Source organism: Gymnogyps californianus, chromosome 27 (genome assembly GCF_018139145.2).
Source record: "Gymnogyps californianus isolate 813 chromosome 27, ASM1813914v2, whole genome shotgun sequence".
Taxonomy (NCBI): domain Eukaryota; kingdom Metazoa; phylum Chordata; class Aves; order Accipitriformes; family Cathartidae; genus Gymnogyps; species Gymnogyps californianus.
The window spans coordinates 3,767,742-3,792,323 of NC_059497.1; the positions used below are offsets into that span (position 1 = coordinate 3,767,742).

The following is a 24,582-nucleotide window of genomic DNA, read 5'->3' on the forward strand; positions in this document are numbered from 1 at the left end:
CAGCCAAGGAGACAAAACCTTTGTAAACCACCTTGGGTTTGGCAGTGCCTACCACCTCTGGGCAGACACACTGACAACGCAAGGTTGAACACTTCAGCCATCTATCACTGCGTAATCGCCAGTGTTGACACAAAGCCTGTTGCTATAAACAAAATTTCTAAGAATAAAAGCCATCTAATCTTGTTCTCCAGCTACTCCTGCGCACCATGACATGGCATAGCCTGATAATAGCAGTGCTCCAGCCAGAGTGTTAAGGCCCATTGTACTGGTATCATTTTTTTGTGATACTGATCTTTATCAAGTTTCGTAATATTTGTCCATCTTTGTTGGTACAAGACTGGCATGAAATGAGAGAAGCGTATAAAAGTGGGAGATGGTCTGTGCCAGATCAGTCCTGGTCAAAGATGGCCAAGCTCACTTTGCTTACTGGTAAGTCCTGCTTCAAAACTTAGTTTTCTACCTTTATGACAAGTATTTGTGGTTCTTTCACTGCTATATAGGAGATTTTTGGGGATTAAAAATGCAGCACACTCTCTTCTGTCAAAGGAAAATATATAGCAGTTACTTCCGGATGATTATGTGTTGCACTACTTTTGGAGTTGATTTGTTTTTCTTTAGATATGCAAATTCCTGATTTAATTGCTTTATTAAATTGAAAAATTAGCTTGGACCAAGAAAGTGACACTCTGAGGAGGAAAACTGGTCATTCTGATAGAAAGGCTATTACTGTCTCCATAGCAGAGTATATTCCAAAAGGCTTCTGCTACTTCAGCCATGCTTACAGGCATCAAGATCACCCGTTGCCTAACCCTGGCTGAAAGCAGCAGCAGAACATTGAGCCGTTAATGACCATGAGTTCCTCTGTGTGCCCTTTGAGCAGAATGAACTGTGACCTGGGAGACAGGTTATGCTGGGTTCAGACAGATCCTCATGAAGAGGAGCAAAAATAGGCCCATTGATAGAAGCAATTTTATTGTCTGCATTACAGGATGTATACCAGAGAGTTTCTGCTAGTTCAGGCATTACCATATTTCTCAGTTCTAAGACTAATCCCACACTTTTTTCTTTAAAGGTCTGGTTCTCCTGCTGAACGCCCAGATAGGTATGTGCTTTCTACCCCCAAAAAAACTCTACCAAACCCTTCTTAGTTAGGGCACACGCAGGCAACTGGAACAGACTTACTAGCTAATTCTTTTACAAGCCACGGGGGAGGAAGGAGAGGCAGGCAGGCACACAGTGACGGTGTCTCTGAAGACAAAAGCTTGATGAAGCATGGCATGCTTAATCTAAAGTGCAAATATGTTGCTTTCTTTCACGCAAGCTTCCTCTTAGCAGCCCCTTCCTGCTCAGCTTGAATGAAGCATGAGCAGAGCCACTAGCTTGGTCTTTGCAGAAGCTTTCAAAGGCAGGTCAAACAGGTGGCACAGCAAACACGCAAAGAGCCTTCCACCTTCCAGGCACTTCACCCAAGATCCCTTCTGCCTCTGTTCTTCCTTACGTGGCAGCAAAGGAGAAAGATTCAGTCTGGGGAAGAGACCCAGCACTCAGAACCACCCTGATTGATAAGTTTAAGGGTGCAAGAGGCTCCTAGACTGACTCATCTACTGAAACAAAGTAGGAAGGAAAGAAATCCATTATTATCCTTGGAGAGCCAGTTCCCAGAGGGATATCCAACCCTACTTCACTTTCTCTGAACTCCTTACCCTGCAGGGAAACATTGCCCAGTCATTTCTCATCAGATCTAGTTATGATACTCCGCCTGAAGTTACTAGTATCTCTTCAGTGCAGTCCATATCGACCCCACCTCCTCTATTTCTCCGCAGGCACTGCCTATGTGCTGTCATGTTACTTCACCAACTGGGCCCAGTATAGGCCTGGCCTGGGAAAATTCATGCCTGACAACATCGACCCGTGCCTGTGCAACCATCTGATCTACGCCTTTGCTGGGATGTCCAACAATGAGATCACAACTTACGAATGGAACGACGAGATCCTTTACAAATCCTTCAATGGCTTGAAGAACCAGTATGTACCGAGAGCAAAGGGCATCACTTGTTCTCCCTCTCAGTCCTGCCCAGCATCTGTTCTCTGCACAATGGCAGCACAATCCATGGTTGAGGGATGCCAGGGAGAAGAGGCAGATAGTGATGGGGAGGGCAGGGCAGGCTGCCAGCACTGGTCCTTTGAGAACAGTGACAGTGACTCAGTGCGCTCCAGACTTGCTCTTTGGGTTTCACACCAAGAGATCACAGCCTACAAAGGCAGCTACAGCAGAAACTTTCAAGAAAAGCAAGAGCACTGTGCTTTATGTTGGTCTGTTGTATAAAGTTAGAAATTGGTAAGACTGAACCATTCCTTGTAGTGAAATATGTTCCTGTCCCGTCCTTTGCAGGAACAGAAATCTGAAGACTCTGCTGTCTATCGGAGGATGGAATTTCGGGACAGACAAGTAAGTTCAAACCATCTCCTTCCCATAACAGCATCCTGGAAAGGGAGGGAGAGGGGGAAAGAGGCACCAACTGTCCTGCTCTGCTTCCCTAGGTTCTCCACAATGGTTTCCACTCCCGAGAACCGCCAGACCTTCATCAAGTCCGTCATCAAATTCCTGCGCCAGTATCAATTTGATGGGCTGGACATTGACTGGGAATACCCTGGGTCCAGGGGCAGCCCACCCCAGGACAAGACTCTCTTTACCGTCCTGGTTAAGGTAGGTTTTGGTCAAGCCCTCTGCTCTGCACAGCTCTGGCCAGAGCCCTGGGCAGACGCAAAGCCTCAGCCAAGAGAGTCCATGGTGAGACTTGTTTCTTGGCATCCCTCAGGAAATGTTGGCAGCCTTTGAGCAGGAAGCCAAACAGGTCAGCAAGCCCCGTCTCATGGTCACTGCAGCTGTTGCTGCAGGACTTTCCAACATTCAGGCTGGCTACCAGATTCCTGAGCTTGGAAAGTGAGTAGCAAACTCTCAGGTATCGTTTCTGTGAGTTAAGTGGTCTTCCTTCAAGACGTTAAGGGAAACTCTGCCATTATCTGGCAGAAACCAACTTCAATGCATGTGGGGTCCCTACTCTTTTGCGTAAGGCAAGAATGCTATGAGTGGTGCTTGTTTGGTGGGGAAGGGGACACCTCAGGAACGCAAGTGTAACAACAGGCTGGCTCCAGCCACTCCATGCCATCGGGGAACATCTCTCGGTTCCCAGAATACCAGCACAATTCCCACTCTGCCTTGACCTCTGCCTCCCGCCTCTGGAGGAAAGAATTGGCTCCAGCGCTTACAAGGCCAGCTCAGAAAAGATCTTGAAGAACTCAGATTTGCAGAAAGTGGGGACATGGCCAGGCATGTGGTGGGGTAAATGGCCAGCACTAAAGGAACAATCAGGTCTGGGTGACTGAGCAGGCCAGGAGATATAGATGTGCGCTATGTTCTCCACAGGTACTTGGACTACATCCATGTGATGACTTATGACTTCTATGGCTCCTGGGATGGACAGACTGGGGAGAACAGCCCTCTGTACAGTGGCAGTAACAGCTACCTCAGTGTTGTAAGTATATTTGGCGAGCCTCTGCCACAGAAGTCATCTTCCTGCCTACATATCCTGGCACAGACTTGAACTGTGGTGGTTTTTTTATAGGAATATGCTATGAACTATTGGAAGAATAATGGTGCTCCAGCTGAGAAGCTCCTTGTTGGATTCCCAACCTATGGACATAACTTCTACCTCCAAAACCCATCTGACACTGCTATTGGGGCACCAACATCAGGACCTGGGCCAGCTGGACCTTACACAAAGCAGGCTGGATTCTTGGCTTACTATGAGGTATATGTGTTTGCTCACACCTAGGCCACCAAGAACAACACTCCTCAAACTTCCCAGCAAGGAATTTTTAACCCATGTAATATTCCAACTGCCCTTTTTTGCAGGACACTTGCTAACTTCTCCCTCTCTGCCCTTTTTTCCTAGATCTGCATGTTCCTGGACTCTGGAGCCACCCAGGCTTGGGATGTCCCCCAGGACGTGCCCTATGCCTACAAGGGCAATGAATGGGTTGGCTACGACAACATCAAGAGCTTCAACATCAAGGTATGGTGGGATGCGTGGCTGTGCTAATAATAAGGCAGGAGGCCTTCTGCAGTAGCAGGTTCCGGGACTAATTGGGATTTCTCCCCTGGCACTGAACAGGTTGACTGGCTGAAGAACAATTTTGGAGGTGCTGTGGTTTGGGCCCTTGATCTGGATGACTTCACTGGCACTTTCTGCAAGGAAGGCAAATATCCCCTGATCACCACTCTGAAGAACGGTCTTGGTCTGCAAAATGGCGGTGAGTAGCTTGAGTAGCGTGTACTTCTTGAAGGTGACTCCCTAGCTCACGGCTGATGCAGGGCTTCAGACACCCATGAACCTTTATCTCTGGAGCCTTGGTGGATAAAGACTTTCTGTGGAAGCCACAACTAGAGATTGTCCTGGAAAGATCCCTTCAGTCTGTATCCCCTGGGATAAAAGAGGGAGATTGTAACTTGGACCTGGGTCCAGATATTTCAAAGGCCTGGTGTGAGCCAGGCCAGACTTTGGGGGAACACACTTTAATAGCTGACCCCACCACTAAAGGACCTATGAAGGGAGGGGAGGGCTGAGAGACTGTCAACACAAAAATAAGCCGTTTCCTGCTTTTATTTCAGACTATGTGCCTCCAACTCAGCCCAGTTCTCCAGTCACTGAAGCTCCTGGTAATACAGCTGGAAGTGGGAGTCAGGGCTCTGGTGTTAGTGACTTCTGTGCTGGCAAGGCCAATGGCATCTATGCAGATGCAACCAACAAGAACATCTTCTACAACTGCGCTAATGGCAAAACCTTTGTGCAGAGCTGCAATGACGGTCTCATCTTTGATACCAGCTGCTCCTGCTGCAACTGGCCATGAAGATACCAATGCTATTACAGCAAACAGACCCATCTGATCTAATTGCACGGAATAAGAATGATTCAATAAAGTGTTCTGCAAAAGCAACAATCCTCACTGTTTCAACTCATCTTGCTCTTAGTATTTTGATGCTCCCTGATTCTCTCATGATACTTACACTTGTGCTCAGGGAATGGCCTGAATCCACAAGCTAGACTTAATTCCAATATGGCATTTTCCAGGGGTTTCTTGCTGCCCTACCATGACAGCCAGGCACAGGGAAAAAGACAAAGAGCAGACAACGGGGCAGATCAGGCTGTGTCACAAGAGAGATCAGAGAGAAGGGTCCTGACAGCACAACCTATACGCTGCTTCCCCCAAGACCTCTCCCCTACTGACTTACAGAGTGAGAACAGCGGCTCCTCAGAGTATGAGCCAGCACAGCGCAATCCACAGGGATGTTATTAATCCTCCTCTTTTCCCTGCGCCTTTCAGGCACTGCCATTGCCAGCATTCCCTCCAGCACCCCCTGCTCCGTGTCTATAGCAACTGGAGTACACACACATCCTGACATCTGGCAGGGCAGCATGGCAGTGGAGTGGGAGCCAAGAGGTGAGCCCTGCGAGGTGCATGCACCCGGGGGGACTGTGGGCACGAGGGCTTTCCTTCTTGCACAGCTCCCCGGTGGCATCGGGCTTCCCCAGCAACCTTCCCCACAACCGGGCTGCTAGGCTACTCTTTGCTCAGGCTCGGGAAAAAGAAGCCTTTGCGGCAGGAGGGAACAGGCATCCAAAGGGCAGACGCCTCACAAATAGCCAGGGTCAGGGGAAATTCCCGTCTGGGAGATAAGGGGATGGTTGGCCTCAGGCAGAGAGCAGCAGACACTTAAGAAGGAAGAAAAGCAGCAAGTGGTCATCTCCACTGGTGGCATTTCCCTCTCCTGGTCTCACAGATGTGCAGAAGTGGATCTCATTTGGGTCATGTCAAGAGCGGAAAATGTTCCCTCTCCACCATGCCCCAGACAGGCTGGGAATCCAGCTGATAGCCATCAGAGGAGACCCTTCGCTTGGGCCAGGCTGTTACCTGAGTCAAGAGGTAAGTTCAGTTTTCACGCTCAGAGCTTTTCCTTCACAGAAGACACACAGTACAGGAGCTATAGGACCATGGCCAGCCGGACACGGAGTCCCCCACACCTGCCTGCAACCCATTGTACAAGGTCTCCACGTATACCTAGAAAAAGAAATTCCCCCCCTTCCAAACGTACCAGTCCTCAAAGCTGCAGCTGCCCTAGCGCTCTACATTAGTGAGAATTAGAGGAGTTAATAGGAATAACATCTGCTGCTCATGTACTTCTGCCCTTCCCCTGATGCAAATGGTGTCTTAAAAATGTCAGTAAGACACTTCTCCTTTTGAATTGCAGAGAAGCTGCCTCCGATACTCGTTGGAAAACAAACCACTGAGCAAGAAAGGGTATGTGATAGGAGCGAGAACAGCCCAGCGTTTCATACCAGAGCCACAGGTAAGAAAAGCACACTTCAAAGCAGCAGAGCTGCAGCTTTGCAAGAATTTGTAGTCTGTTCCCAACATAGACTATCAGTTTCGATCACATTTGCTGGGGCTGCCTCCAGCTTAATATATATGGTAGCTACAGATCTCCTTATACATAGTCTAGTGGGAGGTGTTGAGCCTAGAGACCGATGACTGATCATATGAGCTGTGGCAACATCAACGCATGCATTTGTATATACACATTCCTTTGTATCATATACACACACATGTAAATGTAAATATTGAGGCAAAATCAGGGAGGGAGCTCAGCTATACTACCTGAACAAACACTCTGTTTTCTGGCCCAGCTTCTCTAGAATAACAATATATTAGGAGAGATATCACAGGACACACTGGGTAAGGAGTAGGGAGTGCATAATTGACTTGTTCTGATTTTTTTACACTATCAGAGTAGCCAAAGCATGCATTGAACAGCAGGTCTGTAATGCCCAGCTGGCTGCTAATCAGAGCATGTAGGAATGGTTTGCAGAACAAAATCTTCCGTATAGAAATTTTGTCTCTTGCAGACTGTGACTCCCAGCCCAGCAACGTACCAGTCATTCTGGAAGAAAGAGAGAAAATGCCCGCCTGCCTATGCTCCGTTTTCCATTAAGACACCACGATTTCCAGATAAGCCTTCAGATAAAGAATTTTTCCCTGGGTAATGTAACTCATTTTTTTACACTTTTAATAATAAACAGGAGTACTAGCAGAGAGAAATACTAAGACACAAATGGGAGATAGGTAACTGAGTTCCCGGCAATGCTTTTTTACCTTCAAAAAGCTCCCCTGCTTTAGTCTTTAACTTAGCATGATGACTAGAATACCACAACATGCATTTCTCCCATGGATCGAGGTAGGGCTGGTAAATTCCGGTATTACAAACATCATACACCAGCTCCAGAAATGAGATATTTTGTGCCTGCTTTCTTTAGACCTGGAACTTACGAAGCAGACAAGCAATTACACAAAAAAATCACTTGGCCGATGAAGTTTGGGTCTCCAGACTGGTCTTTAGTGCCAATGCCAGCAAAGAGGATGCTAAAAATGGAGGTACAGAAGGTAAGGACAGGGATAAGGGGATGTTATTCCTGGCTCAATGCTTCTGACAAGGGAAATTGTATGATTACTTCAACGCATTTGCACTATGTTTTGTCATCCTTTCCTCACTGACCTGCTGGGTACGTGGCTCTACTAGGCTGGGGCACAAGATACAAAGTGATTTTCTATCAGAAAATGCTGGTTTGCAAAAACAGTTACAGTCCTTCAAAAAAACCTTCTATTAAGAAATTTGCTCTGGAAGTTTCCATCCACAAAGTGAGAGAGCCAGGGCACAGACTTCCTCGTGTAGCTCTGCTGAAAAGAAAACCTTTCCGATTTAAAACACAGGTTAAGGTTCTTGACACCATCTCATGTCTTCCTGGGCTTTTCTGAAGCAATTGTCATTGCTAATATCTAACAAACAGTAGTTGTCTTTTAGCTGACCATAGACAGAGAATTCAGGAAACACCGGGACCGAGTGGCCTACCTGAGTTTATACTACAGCTGAGGAGCCAGGGCTGCCGCCACACGTCCTCCTCTTCCAGCCGGGCAGCCCAGGCCTCACCTCCGCTTCCCACCCACTCGTGGAGACATTCATTTATACTACCCAGCCTCTCCAAATAAAACCATTTCAAAAAGAGGGATTTCTTGCCACTAGTTGTGCTTACCTGGTATCGCGCCAGGTGTCTGCTGCCTCTGCGTGTGTTTGGGTGCTGCCGGGTCCCGCGCACAGCACCCCATGGCCCTGCTCCCCTCGGCCCAGGCAGGGCTGGCGGCCATTTTCTCTGGGTCGCCATGGAAACACCTCACCTCACCGCCCTCCCCAACATGGCTTCCCTTGCCGCAGGAGGCTTTTCCCCCCCAAAATCCAGCCTTCGCTGGCACCAGAGAGGAGCCAAATTAACACAGCTAGAGGGCAGCTCGGCTGCTGCCCTGTCTCCTCAGCACTGGGAGCTAACACCACCATCTTCCCCTCAGCCACCACCTGCCTTCCCCAGCCTCCTCACCACCATCTCCTCATCTCCAATAGACGCTCCAGGCCGGGCCCAGGGGTTCACCCACAGCCTGAGGAGAGCTGAGAAACACGGGGGTGTACAGTACTGCGCTGCCCTCAGGTATGTTCAGAAAGTATAATGGCTTTGTGCACAGCCAGCAACTATATTAAAGTAGCACACAGCAAACATCCTAGGGAAAGAGGCTGTGCTGGGACAGGTTAGAGCAGAGGGCCTGCAAGACGTACATTTGCATTACTAGCTTTTTCCCTACTGACATGAGGAAGATATTCTCAAGCAAGTAGCAAGCAACGTGGTGCTAATTAAGAATCTGGCCACGAAAATAAATTTAGTCTGAAACAGAAAGGTGCCGGTATTCATCATCAGTTGTTTCTGTAATGTACAACTCAGACCCTAGGGATTTCTATAAATGTTTACAAACCTTCACACACAGACTTGATCTGTCTGATCACAAGCTTGATTCAATCTCACGGGAAAACTAAGAGCAGGCAACATTCATTCTCGCTCTAACTACCAGTCACAATGCAGGCTTTCAAATTTTCTCGGTCTGTTTAGCTGTTTCTGTAGCAAATTTCACCTGTAGCCCAATTTCAGCTATAAAACCAAAATGTATTCTTCCAATTTCCCACTTTTGGTCTTCGAGTGCTCTCGCATACGCACAACAACAGCTGCTCACGACCTGTCTTTTCTAGGCACATTGGCCCCTTCCCTCCCAACCACAGGAGGCTGCTTTGTAGTTGCAGCTGTCAGAAAAGGATGTACTTGCTGATTCACAGTTGCCCCTTTTGGTGCAATCTTTTGAAGGAGGGGGTATGACTCACTGGAAACTGTACTGTCCTAAGACCTGGGTTTTATGGCTGTTTAAGGCTTCACCTTTGTATTCATGGCTGATACGGCATACTTCACCTCCATCTGTCTTGGTTTTCTAATCAGGAGAAAAATACACATGTAAGAGAAGGTGTGAAAGAAAGTAAGCAGTACCTATGATTCTGCAGTCCTTCTCAACCACGTGTTCCACCTGTGACTGGAGAAACCTTCTACTAAAGCTTTTGCAAAACTGATGGTATTTCAAAAGGCACTTTGTCCTCACTGAACATATTTCTAATGAACCAAAGTTTTTGTTGGAAAATTCCCAACCTTCTCAGCTATCAAGTGTTCCTGTGGAGAAAGGAAGAGATGCAGAGGGAAGGACAAGACTTCCTACCGCTTGTAAACCCCACTGAAAACACACTCAGGCTCCATTCAGGTGCTTTTCCACTCCTGAAACTTTAAGGACTCAGCCAGTTTTGCTTGTAGGAGATAAAATTTCTTTTATTATGAACATAAAAATTACTATTTTCATTCTACATTTTTCCCCTACCCAGCGAGGGATTTTCTCATTACGAAAAATGCTTAATCCAAGTAAAAAAAGATATAAATTTTTATATATACATACATACACAATGTCTCTGTACATTTGTTATTCTGTACAACCAAGGCACCAGCAGAAGTGACAATGGCACATGCCGGACTTTTTTGCTAGAGATGTAATTTCAGATTGTTTGGCAGGAATGCCTCCATTCTCACTGAAACAATTCCTCCTTTTTATCTTCCTCCTCCCTGGGTGACGGCGGAAGAGGGAGGCCTGGGAGGATGCCTTAACTAAACAGAGAGGTGAACATGTACACACATAACTCTGATCTCCCTGGTGACTGCAACAGACTTCTTGCATTCAGCTACTGCTCTAGGAAACCATGACCTGCCTGGCAGTCTGCAGCAGGCAGTCTTTGCTGCCTCTCCCAGCACCACATTGTCATCCAGAAGAGATTCTTGGGAGACTGGACCAAACTACAGGACTCCTTTGCCAAAGACATTTAACCCATATTTTGCCTAAGTAAAGGTTGAAAGAAAATTAAAGCAAAGCCCTCCAGAACCAGCTAACAATTACAATACATCCATCACCAGTCATTTTCACTGCTGAAATAAAGTCGTCTGCTCTGGGGAAATAAAGGGGGGAAAAAGAGCAACTTCCGTTGATAAAAGCTCGTATTTGAGAATGGACAAAATAAAAAAGTGCGATCAATAGCATGGCCTTGCGGACTGCAATCAATACAGCTTTATTCCATATTCCAAGTTTTTCAGCACAGCATCTTTCAAAACAGCTGGTGAAGGCATGAACTCTCAAAGGACTTGTGCTGTGTTGAAACTAACAATAGAACTGAAAAATAGCCTGAAGCAGCTGTTAAATCTTGCATTCATACTGCTAGAAAATAATCTCAAAGCAGAACAGGGTAAACACCACACTTAGCGCTTTTAAGTTAGAAGTGCAGCTGCAGTCAGAAAAGTGAGAATAAAATGCCATCTTAGCTCTGTATTTACACTTCACTCTCTTACCAACACATCAGATGCCTTTAGTTTATAAAAGAAAAGTCTGTTTGCTTTTACCTGCCAAGAATCCAAAGAAAGAAACCTCTCTGGGATTTTTCTGTCTCTGTTAATACATGCTCCTTAGATTACAAGGCCAGGCAGGGTTGATTGCAGAAGTTTCTCTTCTAGCCTGCCAGACAGCCACAAACAAATTATGCCTTTGTATTCTGCAGAGCCTGCTGGGAAGCACTGAGCAGCAAGAACCTTCGTGTCCCCTGTCTCTTCAGGAGTAAATCCTGCCGACAGTGAGAACAAACGCAAGTAAACGAGACAATTCCAATCTGTAACCCGGTGGCCTTCAATGTTTTAAGGCAATTGACCATTGACCATTCCAAGTCAGCAGGAGAGCAGAGGGGAAAGAGGGAGCACTGCAAACCAGGATGAGAGTGCAGTTCACTAGGCAGAGAGAGATCATTCTTCTGCTTCTGCCACTCAGCTGGATTGCCTCTCCTGTCTTGCTCCATGCCTCTCACCCACAGCAGCGGAGGTGAACCCCCCCGGTTTCTCTTCCTCTGAGCAGCCAGCTGGCTACACCTCACTTCTTTCTGCGGATCTTGGGCTTTTTCACTGGCCGGAGGTAGGGATTGTCTATCACATTTTCCTCCCCATTCCGACTGCCTGACAGGGAGGTGTTCTGCTGTAACACTGAAGCATTCTCCTTTTCAGGTCCTGAATCATCCTGCCACGTTAAAAAAAAAAAAAACCTAAGCATAAACAACCAAAGTTAGGCTAAACAAGGCTTAGAACTTCAAACCACATAACCTATGGGCAAAACAGATAATCAACAGCCAAGATAAGCAGCAGCACACAAGGAGCTGCATTCAAGGTGAGGACTCCTGATTTCTAACACAAGAAGATCCCCTTTGGGAACAGTGTGGGATCCTAGGACAATCCTCTCTCCCCTAACACTAAAAGGAAGGTTATACGGAAAGCTCATGATCCAACCTCATTTTGCATTGCACCCTGCAGAAAGTTAAAGAACCATGACAATGTTTAGTCATTTACACCTGGTAAAACGCAACCCACTGCCATTTTCCACCCACTCTGCCCAGCTGCAAGGAAGACAGGCAAAGAACCAGGTTTCATAAGTTTAAGAAAGTCAGGCCCAAGAGACCTTGATCTCTCAGGCTGGACGTACCGTGCTCATATGCAGGGGGACGTTCTCAGTGTCTGTCTGGTCGTCTTGCTCAGATGAATCTGTTTCTTCCATTTGCTGCATTTCCAGCTCAGAGGGGAGAAGAGCTGTCAGGTAGGGTACAGTGAAAGGCCTGGCAGCAATCACTAGGGTTAGGGAAAAGGACACAGTCAGCAAGCTGGGAGAAGACTCCTCAAGTCAGAGATTATGAAGCAGAAAGCCAAGCAGTTACTTAGAGACCAAACACACTCACTGGTTCTGGTTTTAAACACACACACTCTTTTCTTGCTGCTCCCACGGATCAGGAATGAAATATGCTGTCCCTAAAGATGGCAGTCTCTAATTTCCTATTTTCTGAGGCCCCTTTATGTTTCCAGCCAAGGACACAGCATTATATTAACACAAAAAAATCCTTCCTGACCTCCATAAAAGTTCAATTATCTCACAGGCCGAAGCATCACTTAGTCGCCCTTAAGGTAACACTGACATCTGTGCTGTCAGTGAGCCTTGGGAAGGTGGGAATTCTCATCACTGCTTTGCACACAGAGAGACAGGAAAATCTCCACTGCCTACCACAAAAATGTAAGAGAGAGAAATTACTTGTTCAAAAGTTACAGAGGGGTGGAGACAGGATTGGGATGAGCTTTGAATTTAGCACCTATCAGCCAAGGCCTTCTCCACCAGCAGAAGAAAGTGAGCCTTTGGTGAGGGTGGAAGCCTACCATTTGGCTTTGATTCTGTTTTTCATCCCTGTTTTAAATAGAAAATTCCTCATTTCCCAGCCTTCTGGTGCCTCAGAAGGGCAAACACAATGTGATCATTCAGTGCTCACCTCCTGCAGTAGCAAGAACTCTAATGGAGGTATGCTCAGTTAGACAGCTGTCATTTACAGCACGAAGCGTCCTAGATAACTCACGTGGGAATGTGCTAACATCATCTTTGAAGAGACTCTGCGTTTCTCCCGTCTTAGCCATGAAACGTGTGAGAGCTCTTTCTACATCGCGCCGTTGAGATGCTGCCTTTTCTCGTAGGACTTGATAATCAGATACTGGCTCCCGGTATGTCTGTGGAGCAGGGAGGAAAAAAAAAAAGCCACCGTTAGTGGATGCAATGCAGACAGCTGAAGTTCAAAACACTACTAGGATGCAGATGCTACAGGCAAGCATTGACCTTCAACATGCACAGATTTTCAGAGAGCTACAGATGTCAGTCAGCCAGAAATCTACAACAAGGGCAACCCGCAAACAACAAGCGATATATTAAGCCAGGAGAAGCAATGTTTTGGATAAACAGTACCCGCACTGCAGTAAAAATACTTATACATGACTCCTGGTGTCACTGACTTCAAAGAGACCCCAAACGGCATAAAAATCTTTTTTCACTCACTGGTGTCTTGATGTAAGTGTGAGGATCTGGAAACTCAGGGAAATGGCCAGGAATGTGCGATGGATGTGGCTTGTTCTGTCCAGCTGTCAGGGCTTTGGGAGTCACGGGCTGGTTTGTCACAGGAGCTACAGTTAAAAAACATGCACACACACACAAATCAGGCAGCTTCATTCTGCCAAGAGTTAGGCATAAAGTGCTAGCTTATACTGAGCTGTGACCCATGTCTCCAGGTCCTATAAAAGGGACAGAGCACATCCCACGAGCAATAGTTTCAGGTTGTGTTTGGCATCCCAAAAGGGAACAAGGATTACTTGACCCCTCTCTCCTACACAAGGAGAACAAAACCATCTTGAGGATTCTCATGTGCGATGAGGATGCTGAAGCAAAGGCAACTGATTCGGCAGAGGGTACCTTCCTTCACCTATCACACAGTCGTTACAGGAGTCCTTAAGACAAACTGCACTTCCAGGAGCACTGGACTGCACCATCTATCAGAAAAGCAGGAGCTCTCTGGATGCCAGCAGAGAGGAATGCCAAATTATTTCCAATTTCCTGCATAAGAAGAGAAAGGGTTTCCCACATACGGGCAGTGATGACCATCCTCTGGGAGCGCTTGGCATATGCAGGAAGCGTTTCAACATTGAACCCTAAAATACAAAAGGGGAAACAGAAATCACACCAAGAGTTTATCCTGTCAAAAACCCTTCTCTTAGGCTTCTCCACAATTTTTCCAAGGGCTCCAAATTACATGAGAAAGAAAATCATGCACTCTGTATATATTTATACTGCATCCGCAGCAGCGATACCTGAGCACCTGCATGACGCCCAGAACAGTGGGCATCACACAAACACGAGAAACACGGGGGACAGATTTTCCTACCAATGCAGCACACCCAAATCTTCTGCAATGCAGGCAGCTGGAATTAGCGGGACCAGTCAATTACTCACCCATTTCCACTAAAGTAACCACTATATCAGAGAGCGTAGGCTGTGTTCTGGCTGTATGTTCACAGTAGGACTTTGCGCTCCTTCCAATTTCAGAAATATCTGGGGGGGGGGAAAAACCACCACCACATATTTGATTCAGACAGTGACCACACATTTGTATCAGCCCAACCCTAGCTTCAGCGATGTGAATTTTTAGCAAATTTAGCAAGGAATGAAAAATAGCTCCCAGAATCCAGTGTCTTACAGCCCGCGTATTTAAAATTAAAGCATGTGCAAAGTATGGAGACACTAAAGATCAAAGAGCCAGATGTTTTCCACAAATGCAAAAGGCAAATCTGCATCACAAGCAGGAAAAAATACAAAACTTGATCATCTCTTGATTTCAGAAAAATATGTAACCTGAGATTTTAGGCACATCACCCAGAAAGTAGGCGCAGAGCTGCCCAACACAGGCACTTCTACAGCCTTAACTAACCAAATGTCTGGAACTTTGTTATTGCTCTGTTTATTCTGGCAGCATCTCAATATGTGGAGCTTATTAGGATACCTAATGAGTACCTAATGAGTACTCACTGAGTAAGATAAATAAGTACTTCTGAGTTTGGACAAACATCTCACGCTCACAGAAGTCTGTGACTCCAGAGCTGTGCTCTAGCCACCAGTCCAGCCTTCCGCTTTTGCTAACGTCATTAACACAGATAATAAAAATGGGGAAAAAAACCAACAAAAAAATGAAAGAGTGACAGCCAATTTGAAAACAGAGAAACAAGAAACTTCAGGGGATCAGTGTGACTTTGCTGGATGCTCACAACGCTGGATACTCACAGCTTTGTAACATCTCCGTCAGCGTCTCCACCGCGGCCTTTTCGGCGCTCTCGAAGCCGGCTTCGGTGAGCAAGGAGCTGACCACCACTTGCAGAGTCCTCCTCCGAGCCAGGTAGTAGTTATCCGCAGGTGTCGTTGCATGCTTGCTGCCCGACCTCTGCTGACACAGACCCCCGCCCCGTCCCAAAACGAGAGCTCAGAGAAAGGAAGCCACCTCCAGACCCCGGGGGAGCAGCGAGGCCCGAGCTCTGCTTGCCCCAGGAGCCGGTACCGGGAAGGGCGAGGGCACCGATCCTGCCCCGGCACCCCGGGGCTGCGGGGCACTGCCCTGGGACGGGCTCTGTGATGTACCGGAGGGCTGAAGGCAGAGCTGCCTGCGTGCTGCCTGCGCGCAAAGGGAAGGGGCCGGCCCTGCCTGTCCCCCACTGCACGCATGCACACGTACACACACATATATACACATGTACATATGCATACACACATATAGACATAAATATACATATACATACACACACGCAGATCTATACATATACGTCTACACACACATACATACACAAATATACATATATATAGACACACACATACATACAGATGTATAGACACAGTGCTGCAGGCACCACCCAACGCAGAACGCCCTTTGGGGCGCGGCCCCTTTAAAAAAGCCGCCCCACGGGCACCCCCGCCTGGCTGCCCTCTTCGCCGGCCAATCCGAGCGGAGGAACTTGAGCCAATCAAGCCCCGCTGCCGAGCCCCGCCTCCCTCCGGCCATTCAGCCAATCAGCGCCTCCCTCCCTTCAGCCTCCGCCTCAAAGCCCCACGGGCAGGCCGCAGGCGCCCTAGCGCCATGGGAGGAGCAGGCCGCTGCCGTTCTGCCCGGTCCCCGCGGAAGACGCCCTCCACAACGGCCCCGCGTCCCGGCGAGGAGCTGCCGTTACCGTGCCGGAGCTACCGGACGCTGTGTCGGCCATCTTGGAGCCATATGGAGCTGTGCGCGTGCGCCAGGTGCTGTGGCGAGGGGGCGCGGTAGGGCGCGCGCGGGGCATTGTGGGATTTGTAGTGTGGGTGGGAGGGAGCGCGCGGAGGCGCGTGCGCGTGGGCTGCCGCTGCCGCACCGCTGCCCTGCACCGCTGCCTGCACGCTGCCTTCCCCCGCAGCGGAGGGGTGTGCCCACGGCAGGGTGGGGGTCCCCTGGGCGCTCCCCTGCACACCTGCGTGCCCGCAGCCGCTGCCGTCTGGGCCCGCGGAAGGCGGGTGTTGGTCTCGTACGTGGGCTCCGAGCGCCGGCTGCAGCCCGTGGGCCTGCCGGGTGCCGTGAGCCAGCGGGGCAAGGGTCTCAAGTTCAGTCTGCCTTGTTGCGAGGTTCACAAGAGCGCGTCTTTCATCTCCTGAGATGTGTTGAAGCTTGTGGTTTTCCATTTCTTGTCTGGGTGCCTTGGGGGGCAGAGCCCTCACCCTGCCTCTACGGGTAACCAGGAAAGCAAAACCTCGTGTAATGGCATTGCACTTGCTTTAGAATAGCCTGTGTTCCCATTAGGACATTATTTACTAAAAAAGCTTGAAAGTACCAGCTGTGTGCCAGGAACCCTGTAACTATGGGAGCACTTAGGGTTTTCCTGTTGTAAGCAATATGTACTCTTAGCTGAACCTCGGTGTACCAGCTTGTGTGCTTAGATCTTTTGATCAAAGCTTTGGTGTCAGCTAAGTGTTTCAGAAAGACAGAACAGGAAACCGCCACACTACAACTCCCACCCCTGCTTCCTGTTTAAGTACATGTGTGGGAGAGCAAGAACATTGTAAGAACCAATTACTGTGTGTGAGAGGGGAAAAAAAGTGATGTAAACAACAGCTGCCATGCTGGAAATTAAAGGTCCTGATCTCATTTGGTTTGGATGGCAACACAGCTTCCACACGCTGCTGGCTTTTCAACAACAATAGCAGCGAAATCCGTTAACAGATAGGGAAAGCGAGGAAGCGGAGGAAGGTGGAGGCTGGATTCTTCAAAGCAAACACACCTACAGAAGCAAATTTCTTGATCATCAAAGGTAGGAGGCAACATAGTTTCAGAGACTGAAAATGTGATATAGAGGGCAATCTTATGGCTTACGTGCTCAGGGACAGGCAAAACTATTGGCAAGAGGGCCGGTGGAATATAGTTGTGCTGAAGATATTAAAAGTACCTTGAAATGGCTGTGTGTGAGGGGGTCGGTGCTGACTGGGGATCTTGCTGCAGTTTGCCCATGTGAACTCCCAGGGTGTCAGCATTCCGCCAAACCATGAGACGGTCACTTAGACATCCCTGCTGAGGGATGGCAATCTCTGCCAGGGCTTTGTAGTGGAGGTGGGGCAGGCTCTCAGCCCCCTAGCACGTTAAGAAGAGATGTAGAGCTGTGTTCACAGAGATGCTGAGCACTTGGGGCTTCCACTTGAGGAACTTCTGGAGGTCTGCATGCTAGTGAGTAAGCTGACATTGTAGATGAAGCTAAAAGAGGGGGAATGCGAGTACCTAATTTTGGTAGGTTGCAATTTGCTGGGTAACTCTTTGAGAAGTGTCTGGCCCCGATTGGATGGGAAGGGAAGTGAACTCTGGCAGGTCTGGACTGAAAACATCCGCACAGTGCTCCTGCAAAGACAAGGCTTGGGCTGAGCCAGAACTGTCTGTGGGAGCACTGGGGGGAGTTTCCAACTGGTTGGTACTATGCATGGTACCATGAGAAGCACTGTGCCCCTTAGTCTCAGCTTGCCATTGAGTTAATGCAACCAATTTACAAGTTGCTCTTGTAGCAAAGCCAGGGGATGAGTAAATGAGGAAGCAAGTGTGGACAGGTGCTTTTGCTGATGAACATTGTGTGCATCAGAGTACTGAGTAAGGCAGCATTTTCTCCTCATAATATAATATGCCAGCCATCACACTCAGCAAGGGGAAAAAAAGAAAAATAAATTGTGATTAGTGGTGTGGAACTAGATCCCGAAATATTTCAGGCTGAAGAGGGATCGGGTAGGGGCCCAGTGCAGAGTGAGGAAGTAGCATGCACGTTTTTATGATGCGTGCAGGTCAGGACTTCAGTCTGCTCTTATCTCTGCTACTAGCTTACCTAAGTCTCTCCTTCACTCCCCCATGTAGGCAGTGAGGAGGATGAGGATATTATTTAGCTGAGTTATCTTACTGAGATTGTGAGGGGTGCAATATAAATACAGCACATGATAATTGATCCATAACTCCTGGTTGTTTTTATTGCATGAAGACAGTCTCTTCTTGATCTTTTGTCTTCAGTACTTTGTAATGTCACTTTTCAGCCTGTTATTTACAGTACTTGCCTAGAATGAAACAAACCTGGCTTTCAGTGCCTGCCTTCAGGAGTGTTTATTCACTTAACTGCCTCATGTAAAACACAGACACAATCCTGAAGAATACAGACTGAGACCCAGTACCTTTCTCCTACTCTGGAGAATTAACTGCTGATCTGTAGAGCCACTCAGCTTCCCTCTGCCCCAGTTGACTCTCAGATTTTTTTCCTGTGCAATGCTTGTTTCCATCCATATGGATGGAGGGCATCCAGTGTCCTCCTGAGCTGACCTGGGGCATCTTTCTGGGAGCTGGAAAGCGGAGAGGCTGAGCAGTTACTGAGAACATGGGCACAGTCTTTTTTCTTTCAGCTTTTGTAGGAAAGGAGCCTTGCAGAGGCAAGATTTGAGACTCCCCACATCTGTCAGCAATTCCCAGCTAGTTATTTTAAGTCTCTGAAATACCAGCCCCTACCAAAGCAATGCTGAGGGAGTCTTGCCTAACCTAGCCTGTATTCCCATCAGGGATCACATGCCCCACAGGACAATTGAAGCTGAAAGGGACCTCAGGAGGTCTCTAGTCCAGTCTCCTGCTAGAAGCAGGCTCAGCTGTAAGGTCAGATGAGGCTACCAAATGTAAATCTTCCTGTGCCCACTTGCATCATGCAAGCTCCGTCTGTAGCTGAGGAATCTGCCTGCCAGGACAGAGGCAAGGCCAGTGCAGTGCCTTCCTTCACAGTTTCACACAAGCATATGCACCCAGGCAGGGTCCACTGCTCTTGTGTGTGTGCTGCCTCCTTCCCTGGGGCGTATGCTTGTCCAGATGAGCAGCCGCAACTCTTCAGTGCTCCCCTGGCACCCACTGTCTCCTGCTGTGAGCTCCCTCTACAGAGATGGGTTGCTGCAAATGAGGCTGCTGAAATTCCAGCATAAGCATATATTTCCTGCTCTGGCTGAGCTGGTTGGCCTGGCCTGTGTGTGCCCCTCTGCATTTGATGCCTTTTGCTGATTCTTTCCTTGTATGTACTGCATTACCTGATTTATTCATGTGTGGGAGCTATTGTGTAAATAAGAGTACTTCACAGCTCTGTGCTGCCTGTTTTTTACTCTCTTAGGAATATTCTTTTTTTCCTCCTTCCCAAAACTTCATAGACAAATTTCAGAAAACAAAACTGTTGAAGTCTCTAGCTCTTTGCACTCCAGGGGCTTGGGTTTGGGAAGGGGGTGGGGGGGAAGTCCTGCAGTGAGGAGTGCTAGGGGAGGCTGGGTGCTGTGGTTAGTGGGGCAATGCATTGTATTATTCTGGGCTCTAGTCCTGGCTCTGCAGCCAGACTGCTAAGTAACCATAGGCAAGTCTCTGCTCCTCTGCATCTCATTTTCCCATCTGTAAGTACTGGCATTCCGCATGAGATGCTTTCAGAGCTGATAAAAAGCAGCATCTGACATTAAAATATTCTGGTTGGTGGCGCAGTACCCTTGGAAAGCTCTTCCCAGAGCAGTGCAGTCCATGTTGGACTCATCACAAGCAAAGTCTCCAGAGTCTGGCAGAAATCCACTAGTCCACAGATTTGCAGACAGTCCTAAAATTATGGATACAACATCCCTCTTTATGGTGTGGGTACATAATTCTTCACTTATGCATAGCTCCCCTCTGATGGGGTGGGAATAAAAAACTTCCATAAAGGTCCAGTTACTCAGTGATTTAAGTTTCTTGCATGTCTCTGAAGTAGCTGCTAGCAGCCACTAGAGGAGACTAGCCAGCCAAGACGAGGGGACTAGCAAAAAAGGAGCACTTCAGTGCCGTGCTAAAAGATGTTGCCAGGGATCCAATTTGAAAGGGACAGAATCTGGAAGCAGAACTCTGCTGGCAGTTTGAGTGCATAGGTGGAGGGTGGTATCTTTATTTCAGAGCTCATGTGAAGCGGGAAATGACACTGCCACTGGAAGAATTTGCCAATTTAATGTGCCAGTTTCCTCTGGAGCGCTGTCAAATCGGTCATCTGGCAGCAAAACGAAAAAATGCAGGATGGCGATAGTCTGTGTGCCTTCCTGGGCATGTTGTGTTTTCCCAAAGGTCGGAACCTTTCCTCTTGTTTCCCATTTTTAGCAACAACAAAAAACACTTTCCTATTGGTGTCAAACTGAGAAAGGAAAAAAGTTCATGTGTTTTTACTCTGAATCACATGCAGATTATTTAAAAGAAGAGGTAGGAGTTAGGATTCCCAGGTGCGTTGACCCTAAACAGTTGTGTGACCCCAGACAAGAAGAATATTAACCTTGTTGAGATACAGCTGAATAGTTATTCCAATACATACAGTCCCAGAGGGGAAGCTGTAAAGCTTGTTGAAGTTCATATTTTAAAAAAATAATGGGAACTGACAACTCTGGACTCTTTGGGTAGGGAAAACCCAAGGCTTTGCAATTTTTTTGAGCCTGGGAGGTGCTCAGCATAGCAGAAGAGCCTGCAGAAGGCTGGCTGTATGACCTTGACGTTTTAAAATCACAACTTTGAGCGAGGTGGTTAGTCAGATGGAAATTACTGAGCTCAATGTAGGGGTGAAATTTTGCAGCATGTGTTAGACAGGAAGCCAGGCCAAGCGATCTAATGTCCCTTTGTGCTCTTAAATTTCATTGTGCCTCTGGCTTGCCAGAGAGATGTGCCTTGGATGGGCCCAGAGCAAAGGATGGAGCTGGTGCAGGTTGGCTTCCTTGCAGCACCAGCCTCCAAAAGGAGGCAGCTGCCACCTGCATGGTCTGGGTCTGCCCCAAGCCACCCCAGCACCGTTGCCACCAGAGGGCACGTTGTGACCAATGTGTTCTTATTTCTGAGCAACTTAATTCAGAAACCAAAACAGCCAACAGTGAATTAATTTAGATTCTTATGCCCCTTAGCTGTGAGGATGCCACCAAAATCCTCCCTGCACCCATTTGTTGCTGAAAAGCTCTTATGAGCCCCCCAAATTCCTTGACTGACCAGATCTGTGGGGTTTTGTTATGCGGTTTGACAGTGATAAACACTTGCTAGGCAAAGGAAGCCGCTGCTGGGCAAGGAGGGAATAAACTGCACATCTGAGAATGTTTTGGGTTTTTTTCCTCTAATGCCATTGGCTTATGCCTTGCAGAAATGAAAACTCAAACGCAGAGAGCCTACAGCCATGTTGCTGCTATTGTTTTTTATTACTTTATTTACTATTTTGAGAAATATTACTTGTTTGTTAGTGTTATTATCCTCCTCTCTAAAACAGCAGTGGTGTTATTGTTAGCAATATACATGTGTGTTAATTAAAGCCTCTTGAAGCAAAACCTTTGCAGATCTCTTGCTGGTTTTGTTATTTGGTAGAGGAGACTGATCCTTGGCAGAAAGGACTGCCCTGCCTGAGCTCGTAGCAAGGCGTGGGGATGTGGATGAGCTCTCTGGATAGTGCTGAGGAATTTATGTTCACCTTTCAAAAAGATGTAACATGCATAGTGGGTGGAGAAGAGTTTCCAGAATGCAAAATGCATCTCAGTGTGTGAGTTAGGAGTTCCAGCCGTGGAGTTTTTGAGTAAAGCTTGAAGCTGTTTAGTCAAACCTATAAATAACCACAAGGAGAGAAGGTGTCTGGTGGTAGAGGGCTCTTTGATCTAACAGAGTCATAACAAGATCCAGGTGCTGGAAGTGCAGGTCAGCACAGTTAAAATAGGAAATAAGATGCATCTCTTCATAGGGGAATGTAATCGGGCTCCTCAAGGGTGCAGTACACTCCCAAACATGTCAAGGCTCCAAATCAAGACCGACTGTCTTTCTAGAAGATAATGCTGTAGTTCATCTGCGGGCTGCTGAGCTAGACAGAGAAATGAGGTGTTTATAGCCAGCTCCTAAGCAGGCAGTCAGAGCTAGTATCCCTTCCGAGGTTATACTATATGGCAGTGTCCGTGCTGGAATTGGACCCCAAAGGGTCCCCTGGCACTCAGGAGACACTGGGTGGGGGGAGCCTGCCTTTTGCAAGTTTTGCTCCTTAAGGATGAGCCTGCAACAGCAAGGAGGTCCCAGGAGCCCCATTTGGCCAAACTGGAATGTCAGAGCATCTTTACAGCTTAAAGTGGGCCTGGGGTGATTGATATTTGCTAGGCCTTTTATTTCAACACTAGCTGATGTAAAAACTGTTCCTTCCCATTCCACCAGCTCATAGCTATGTTTCTGAGTCAGTGCCATGTCTAATCCACCAAGCATGTAAACCCACACCTCCAGGCTGTCCAGAGTCTCCGCTGCCGAGAACTATTGCAGATCTCTGGTCAGCTTGTCCTTCCTCATCAGTGACTCAGTGGATGTTCTTCTCCATTCTGTCCCTCTGTTTGCCTGAAGCTTTAGGGTCCAAAGATGATGAGGAGATGGGTTAAGTCTGCTTTTGTGCAACCGGTTAGATGTGAACTTTATTTTCTGAGGAACGGCAGATGTTAGTTTGAGAGAACAGGCAGAGGAACACTGCCAAGTTTAGGGGATGCTCTCCAGTGCAGATTCTTACAGACAATGCAATGGTCCTCACCTTCCCTCCTGCACTGGAGAGGATAAAAAGTTCTCTGCCCAATTTTATCTGCAAGCTGTTGTTCTGACTTCCCATCCTTGCTTTGGGCAAACTGTTTGCAGCTGCTTTGGACATGCCAGATGCTGGATGTAACAGCCACTGGTGCAGTCCCTTGGTATCAGGGATGCTGTCAATCAAAATATCCCCAGTGGTGTCAGGGAGAGCCAATGGCATGTTCAGCAGAGAGCCAGTACTTGTCTGGCCCAGCCTCTCTCCTGCCTTGTCAAGGGATGATGATGATTATCTGGCTGCTAGGGACCCTTAAAACCAGCTAGAGAGACTCTGGGAGAAGAGACACGTTGCCTCTGCCTTGTCCCTAGCATGGATTCATCGATCAGAGCCATATGTCTGACCCTAAACTTTCTCAGATCTTGAATCCTCCTCTTCTCACTCATCCTTGACCAAGAAGTCCAAATGCAATGCGTAACTGCAGCAAAACCAGAATTATCCCTGTTTGCTGACCCCTGTATCCACACTTGGGATATTTTGCCTTGGGCCGTGAGCCCGTTCCCCACCTCAAGTATCTGTCTCACTTTTAAATGTCATCTTCAGAGGACCAGACCTTCAGGCTGTCAGAGGAAGTACTGCACAGCAAGGTGGGCACCGACTCTCTTGTAAAGCAGATGTCAGCATTAAAGCTAGGCCAGGACAATGTCTCCTGCATGTTTTTTGCACACTTCCCTCTGTGGCTAACAGCTTGCCAGATGAAGCCATCTCTGCTCTGAGCCAGAGCTGCATCACATGTGCCTTTGATATTTTGCAAAGAGTAAGGTGTTGCTGCTGGCCCCACGGGGTGACAGCCTTACCCCGGAGCACAAGCACCAGCAGCTCTCAACTTAGAGGAGGCCACTTACCACATTTGGGTTTCTTACTGCTGTCTTTGACAAATATCGCTATCGTTTCAGGAAACCACATGGTGGGTGTTGTCTTTTCAGGGTAGCGGTGGGGGAAGGAATCCTGTTCCTCCATGCACAGGCCCAGGGATGGGGATGGGGTGGTGGGATACCTCTGCTCTCCAGGACGGGCTGTGGGTAGCTCCTCTATCAGAGCAGGGCAAAGCTGCCCACGCTCCCCCTGGCAGGGAGCATCCAGGGCCAGCATGAGTAATTCCTGCAGCAGATCATAGGCTGTGCTGTGAGTGGGCTGACCTGGCTCTGCTTTGGAGTAGAAGAACATGAAAGTTTTTGGAAAATTCTTCTGAGCTGTGGTTGTGTGACATTACCTATCCCAGCTGGGCTTGGGGTCCTTTTTTGAGCGCTTCCTATTCCCAAAGGACGGGAAAGCTGTTTGGATGGGTTCTGAAGAGCCCACATGTCTCAGCTGGGTCTCGTGCACAGACATGGCTTGCTAAAATTCTCCCACATTGGACTGAGGGGGTTTTACTAGCTTTTGGAGATGCTTCCCACAGTGATGGGTGACGTGGTGCAAACTTCTGTCTGCTGCCGGGGTGCAATGACTAGAACGCCAGCCTTAGAGGGCCTGGTTCTGGCTCTGCTGTTGGTCTTTGTACATAGCAATAAGCTTCCCTTTCTGTGCTTGTTTT

At 47.9% G+C, this 24,582-nt stretch overlaps 4 protein-coding genes across 5 annotated transcripts in view; 3 read left to right on the forward strand and 1 right to left on the reverse strand.

Moving 5' to 3' along the window:
* Window positions 1–404: 404 nt before the first annotated feature.
* LOC127026161 (acidic mammalian chitinase-like) lies at window positions 405–4,944 on the forward strand. The gene is made up of 11 exons (XM_050911257.1): window positions 405–429; window positions 1,073–1,102; window positions 1,824–2,025; window positions 2,393–2,449; window positions 2,542–2,707; window positions 2,820–2,944; window positions 3,428–3,536; window positions 3,627–3,812; window positions 3,957–4,076; window positions 4,176–4,314; window positions 4,673–4,944. The coding sequence occupies exons 1-11, from the start codon at window positions 405–407 to the stop codon at window positions 4,909–4,911; spliced, it is 1,398 nt and encodes a 465-aa protein (XP_050767214.1). The 3' UTR covers window positions 4,912–4,944.
* Window positions 4,945–5,477: 533 nt separating this feature from the next.
* Window positions 5,478–7,987, forward strand: PIFO (primary cilia formation). The gene is made up of 6 exons (XM_050911264.1): window positions 5,478–5,502; window positions 5,843–5,985; window positions 6,311–6,409; window positions 6,966–7,099; window positions 7,374–7,500; window positions 7,919–7,987. The coding sequence occupies exons 1-6, from the start codon at window positions 5,478–5,480 to the stop codon at window positions 7,985–7,987; spliced, it is 597 nt and encodes a 198-aa protein (XP_050767221.1).
* A 1,804-nt stretch (window positions 7,988–9,791) lies between these two features.
* Window positions 9,792–16,160, reverse strand: TAF8 (TATA-box binding protein associated factor 8). Its single transcript, XM_050911258.1, has 8 exons — window positions 16,122–16,160; window positions 15,193–15,349; window positions 14,368–14,466; window positions 14,004–14,066; window positions 13,420–13,544; window positions 12,950–13,097; window positions 12,037–12,179; window positions 9,792–11,577 (listed from the first exon to the last, which is right to left on the reverse strand). The coding sequence occupies exons 1-8, from the start codon at window positions 16,158–16,160 to the stop codon at window positions 11,434–11,436; spliced, it is 918 nt and encodes a 305-aa protein (XP_050767215.1). The 3' UTR covers window positions 9,792–11,433.
* Window positions 16,109–24,582, forward strand: part of CCND3 (cyclin D3) — a 48,263-nt gene continuing 39,789 nt past the window's right edge. Inside the window, exon 1 of one of the 2 annotated variants that reach the window (XM_050911261.1) lies at window positions 16,109–16,194. The gene's annotated coding sequence lies outside the window, so the exon portion shown is untranslated. Of the gene's footprint in view, window positions 16,195–17,206; window positions 17,235–24,582 lie in introns of those variants that run through there. The other variant, XM_050911260.1, reaches the window with a different exon arrangement.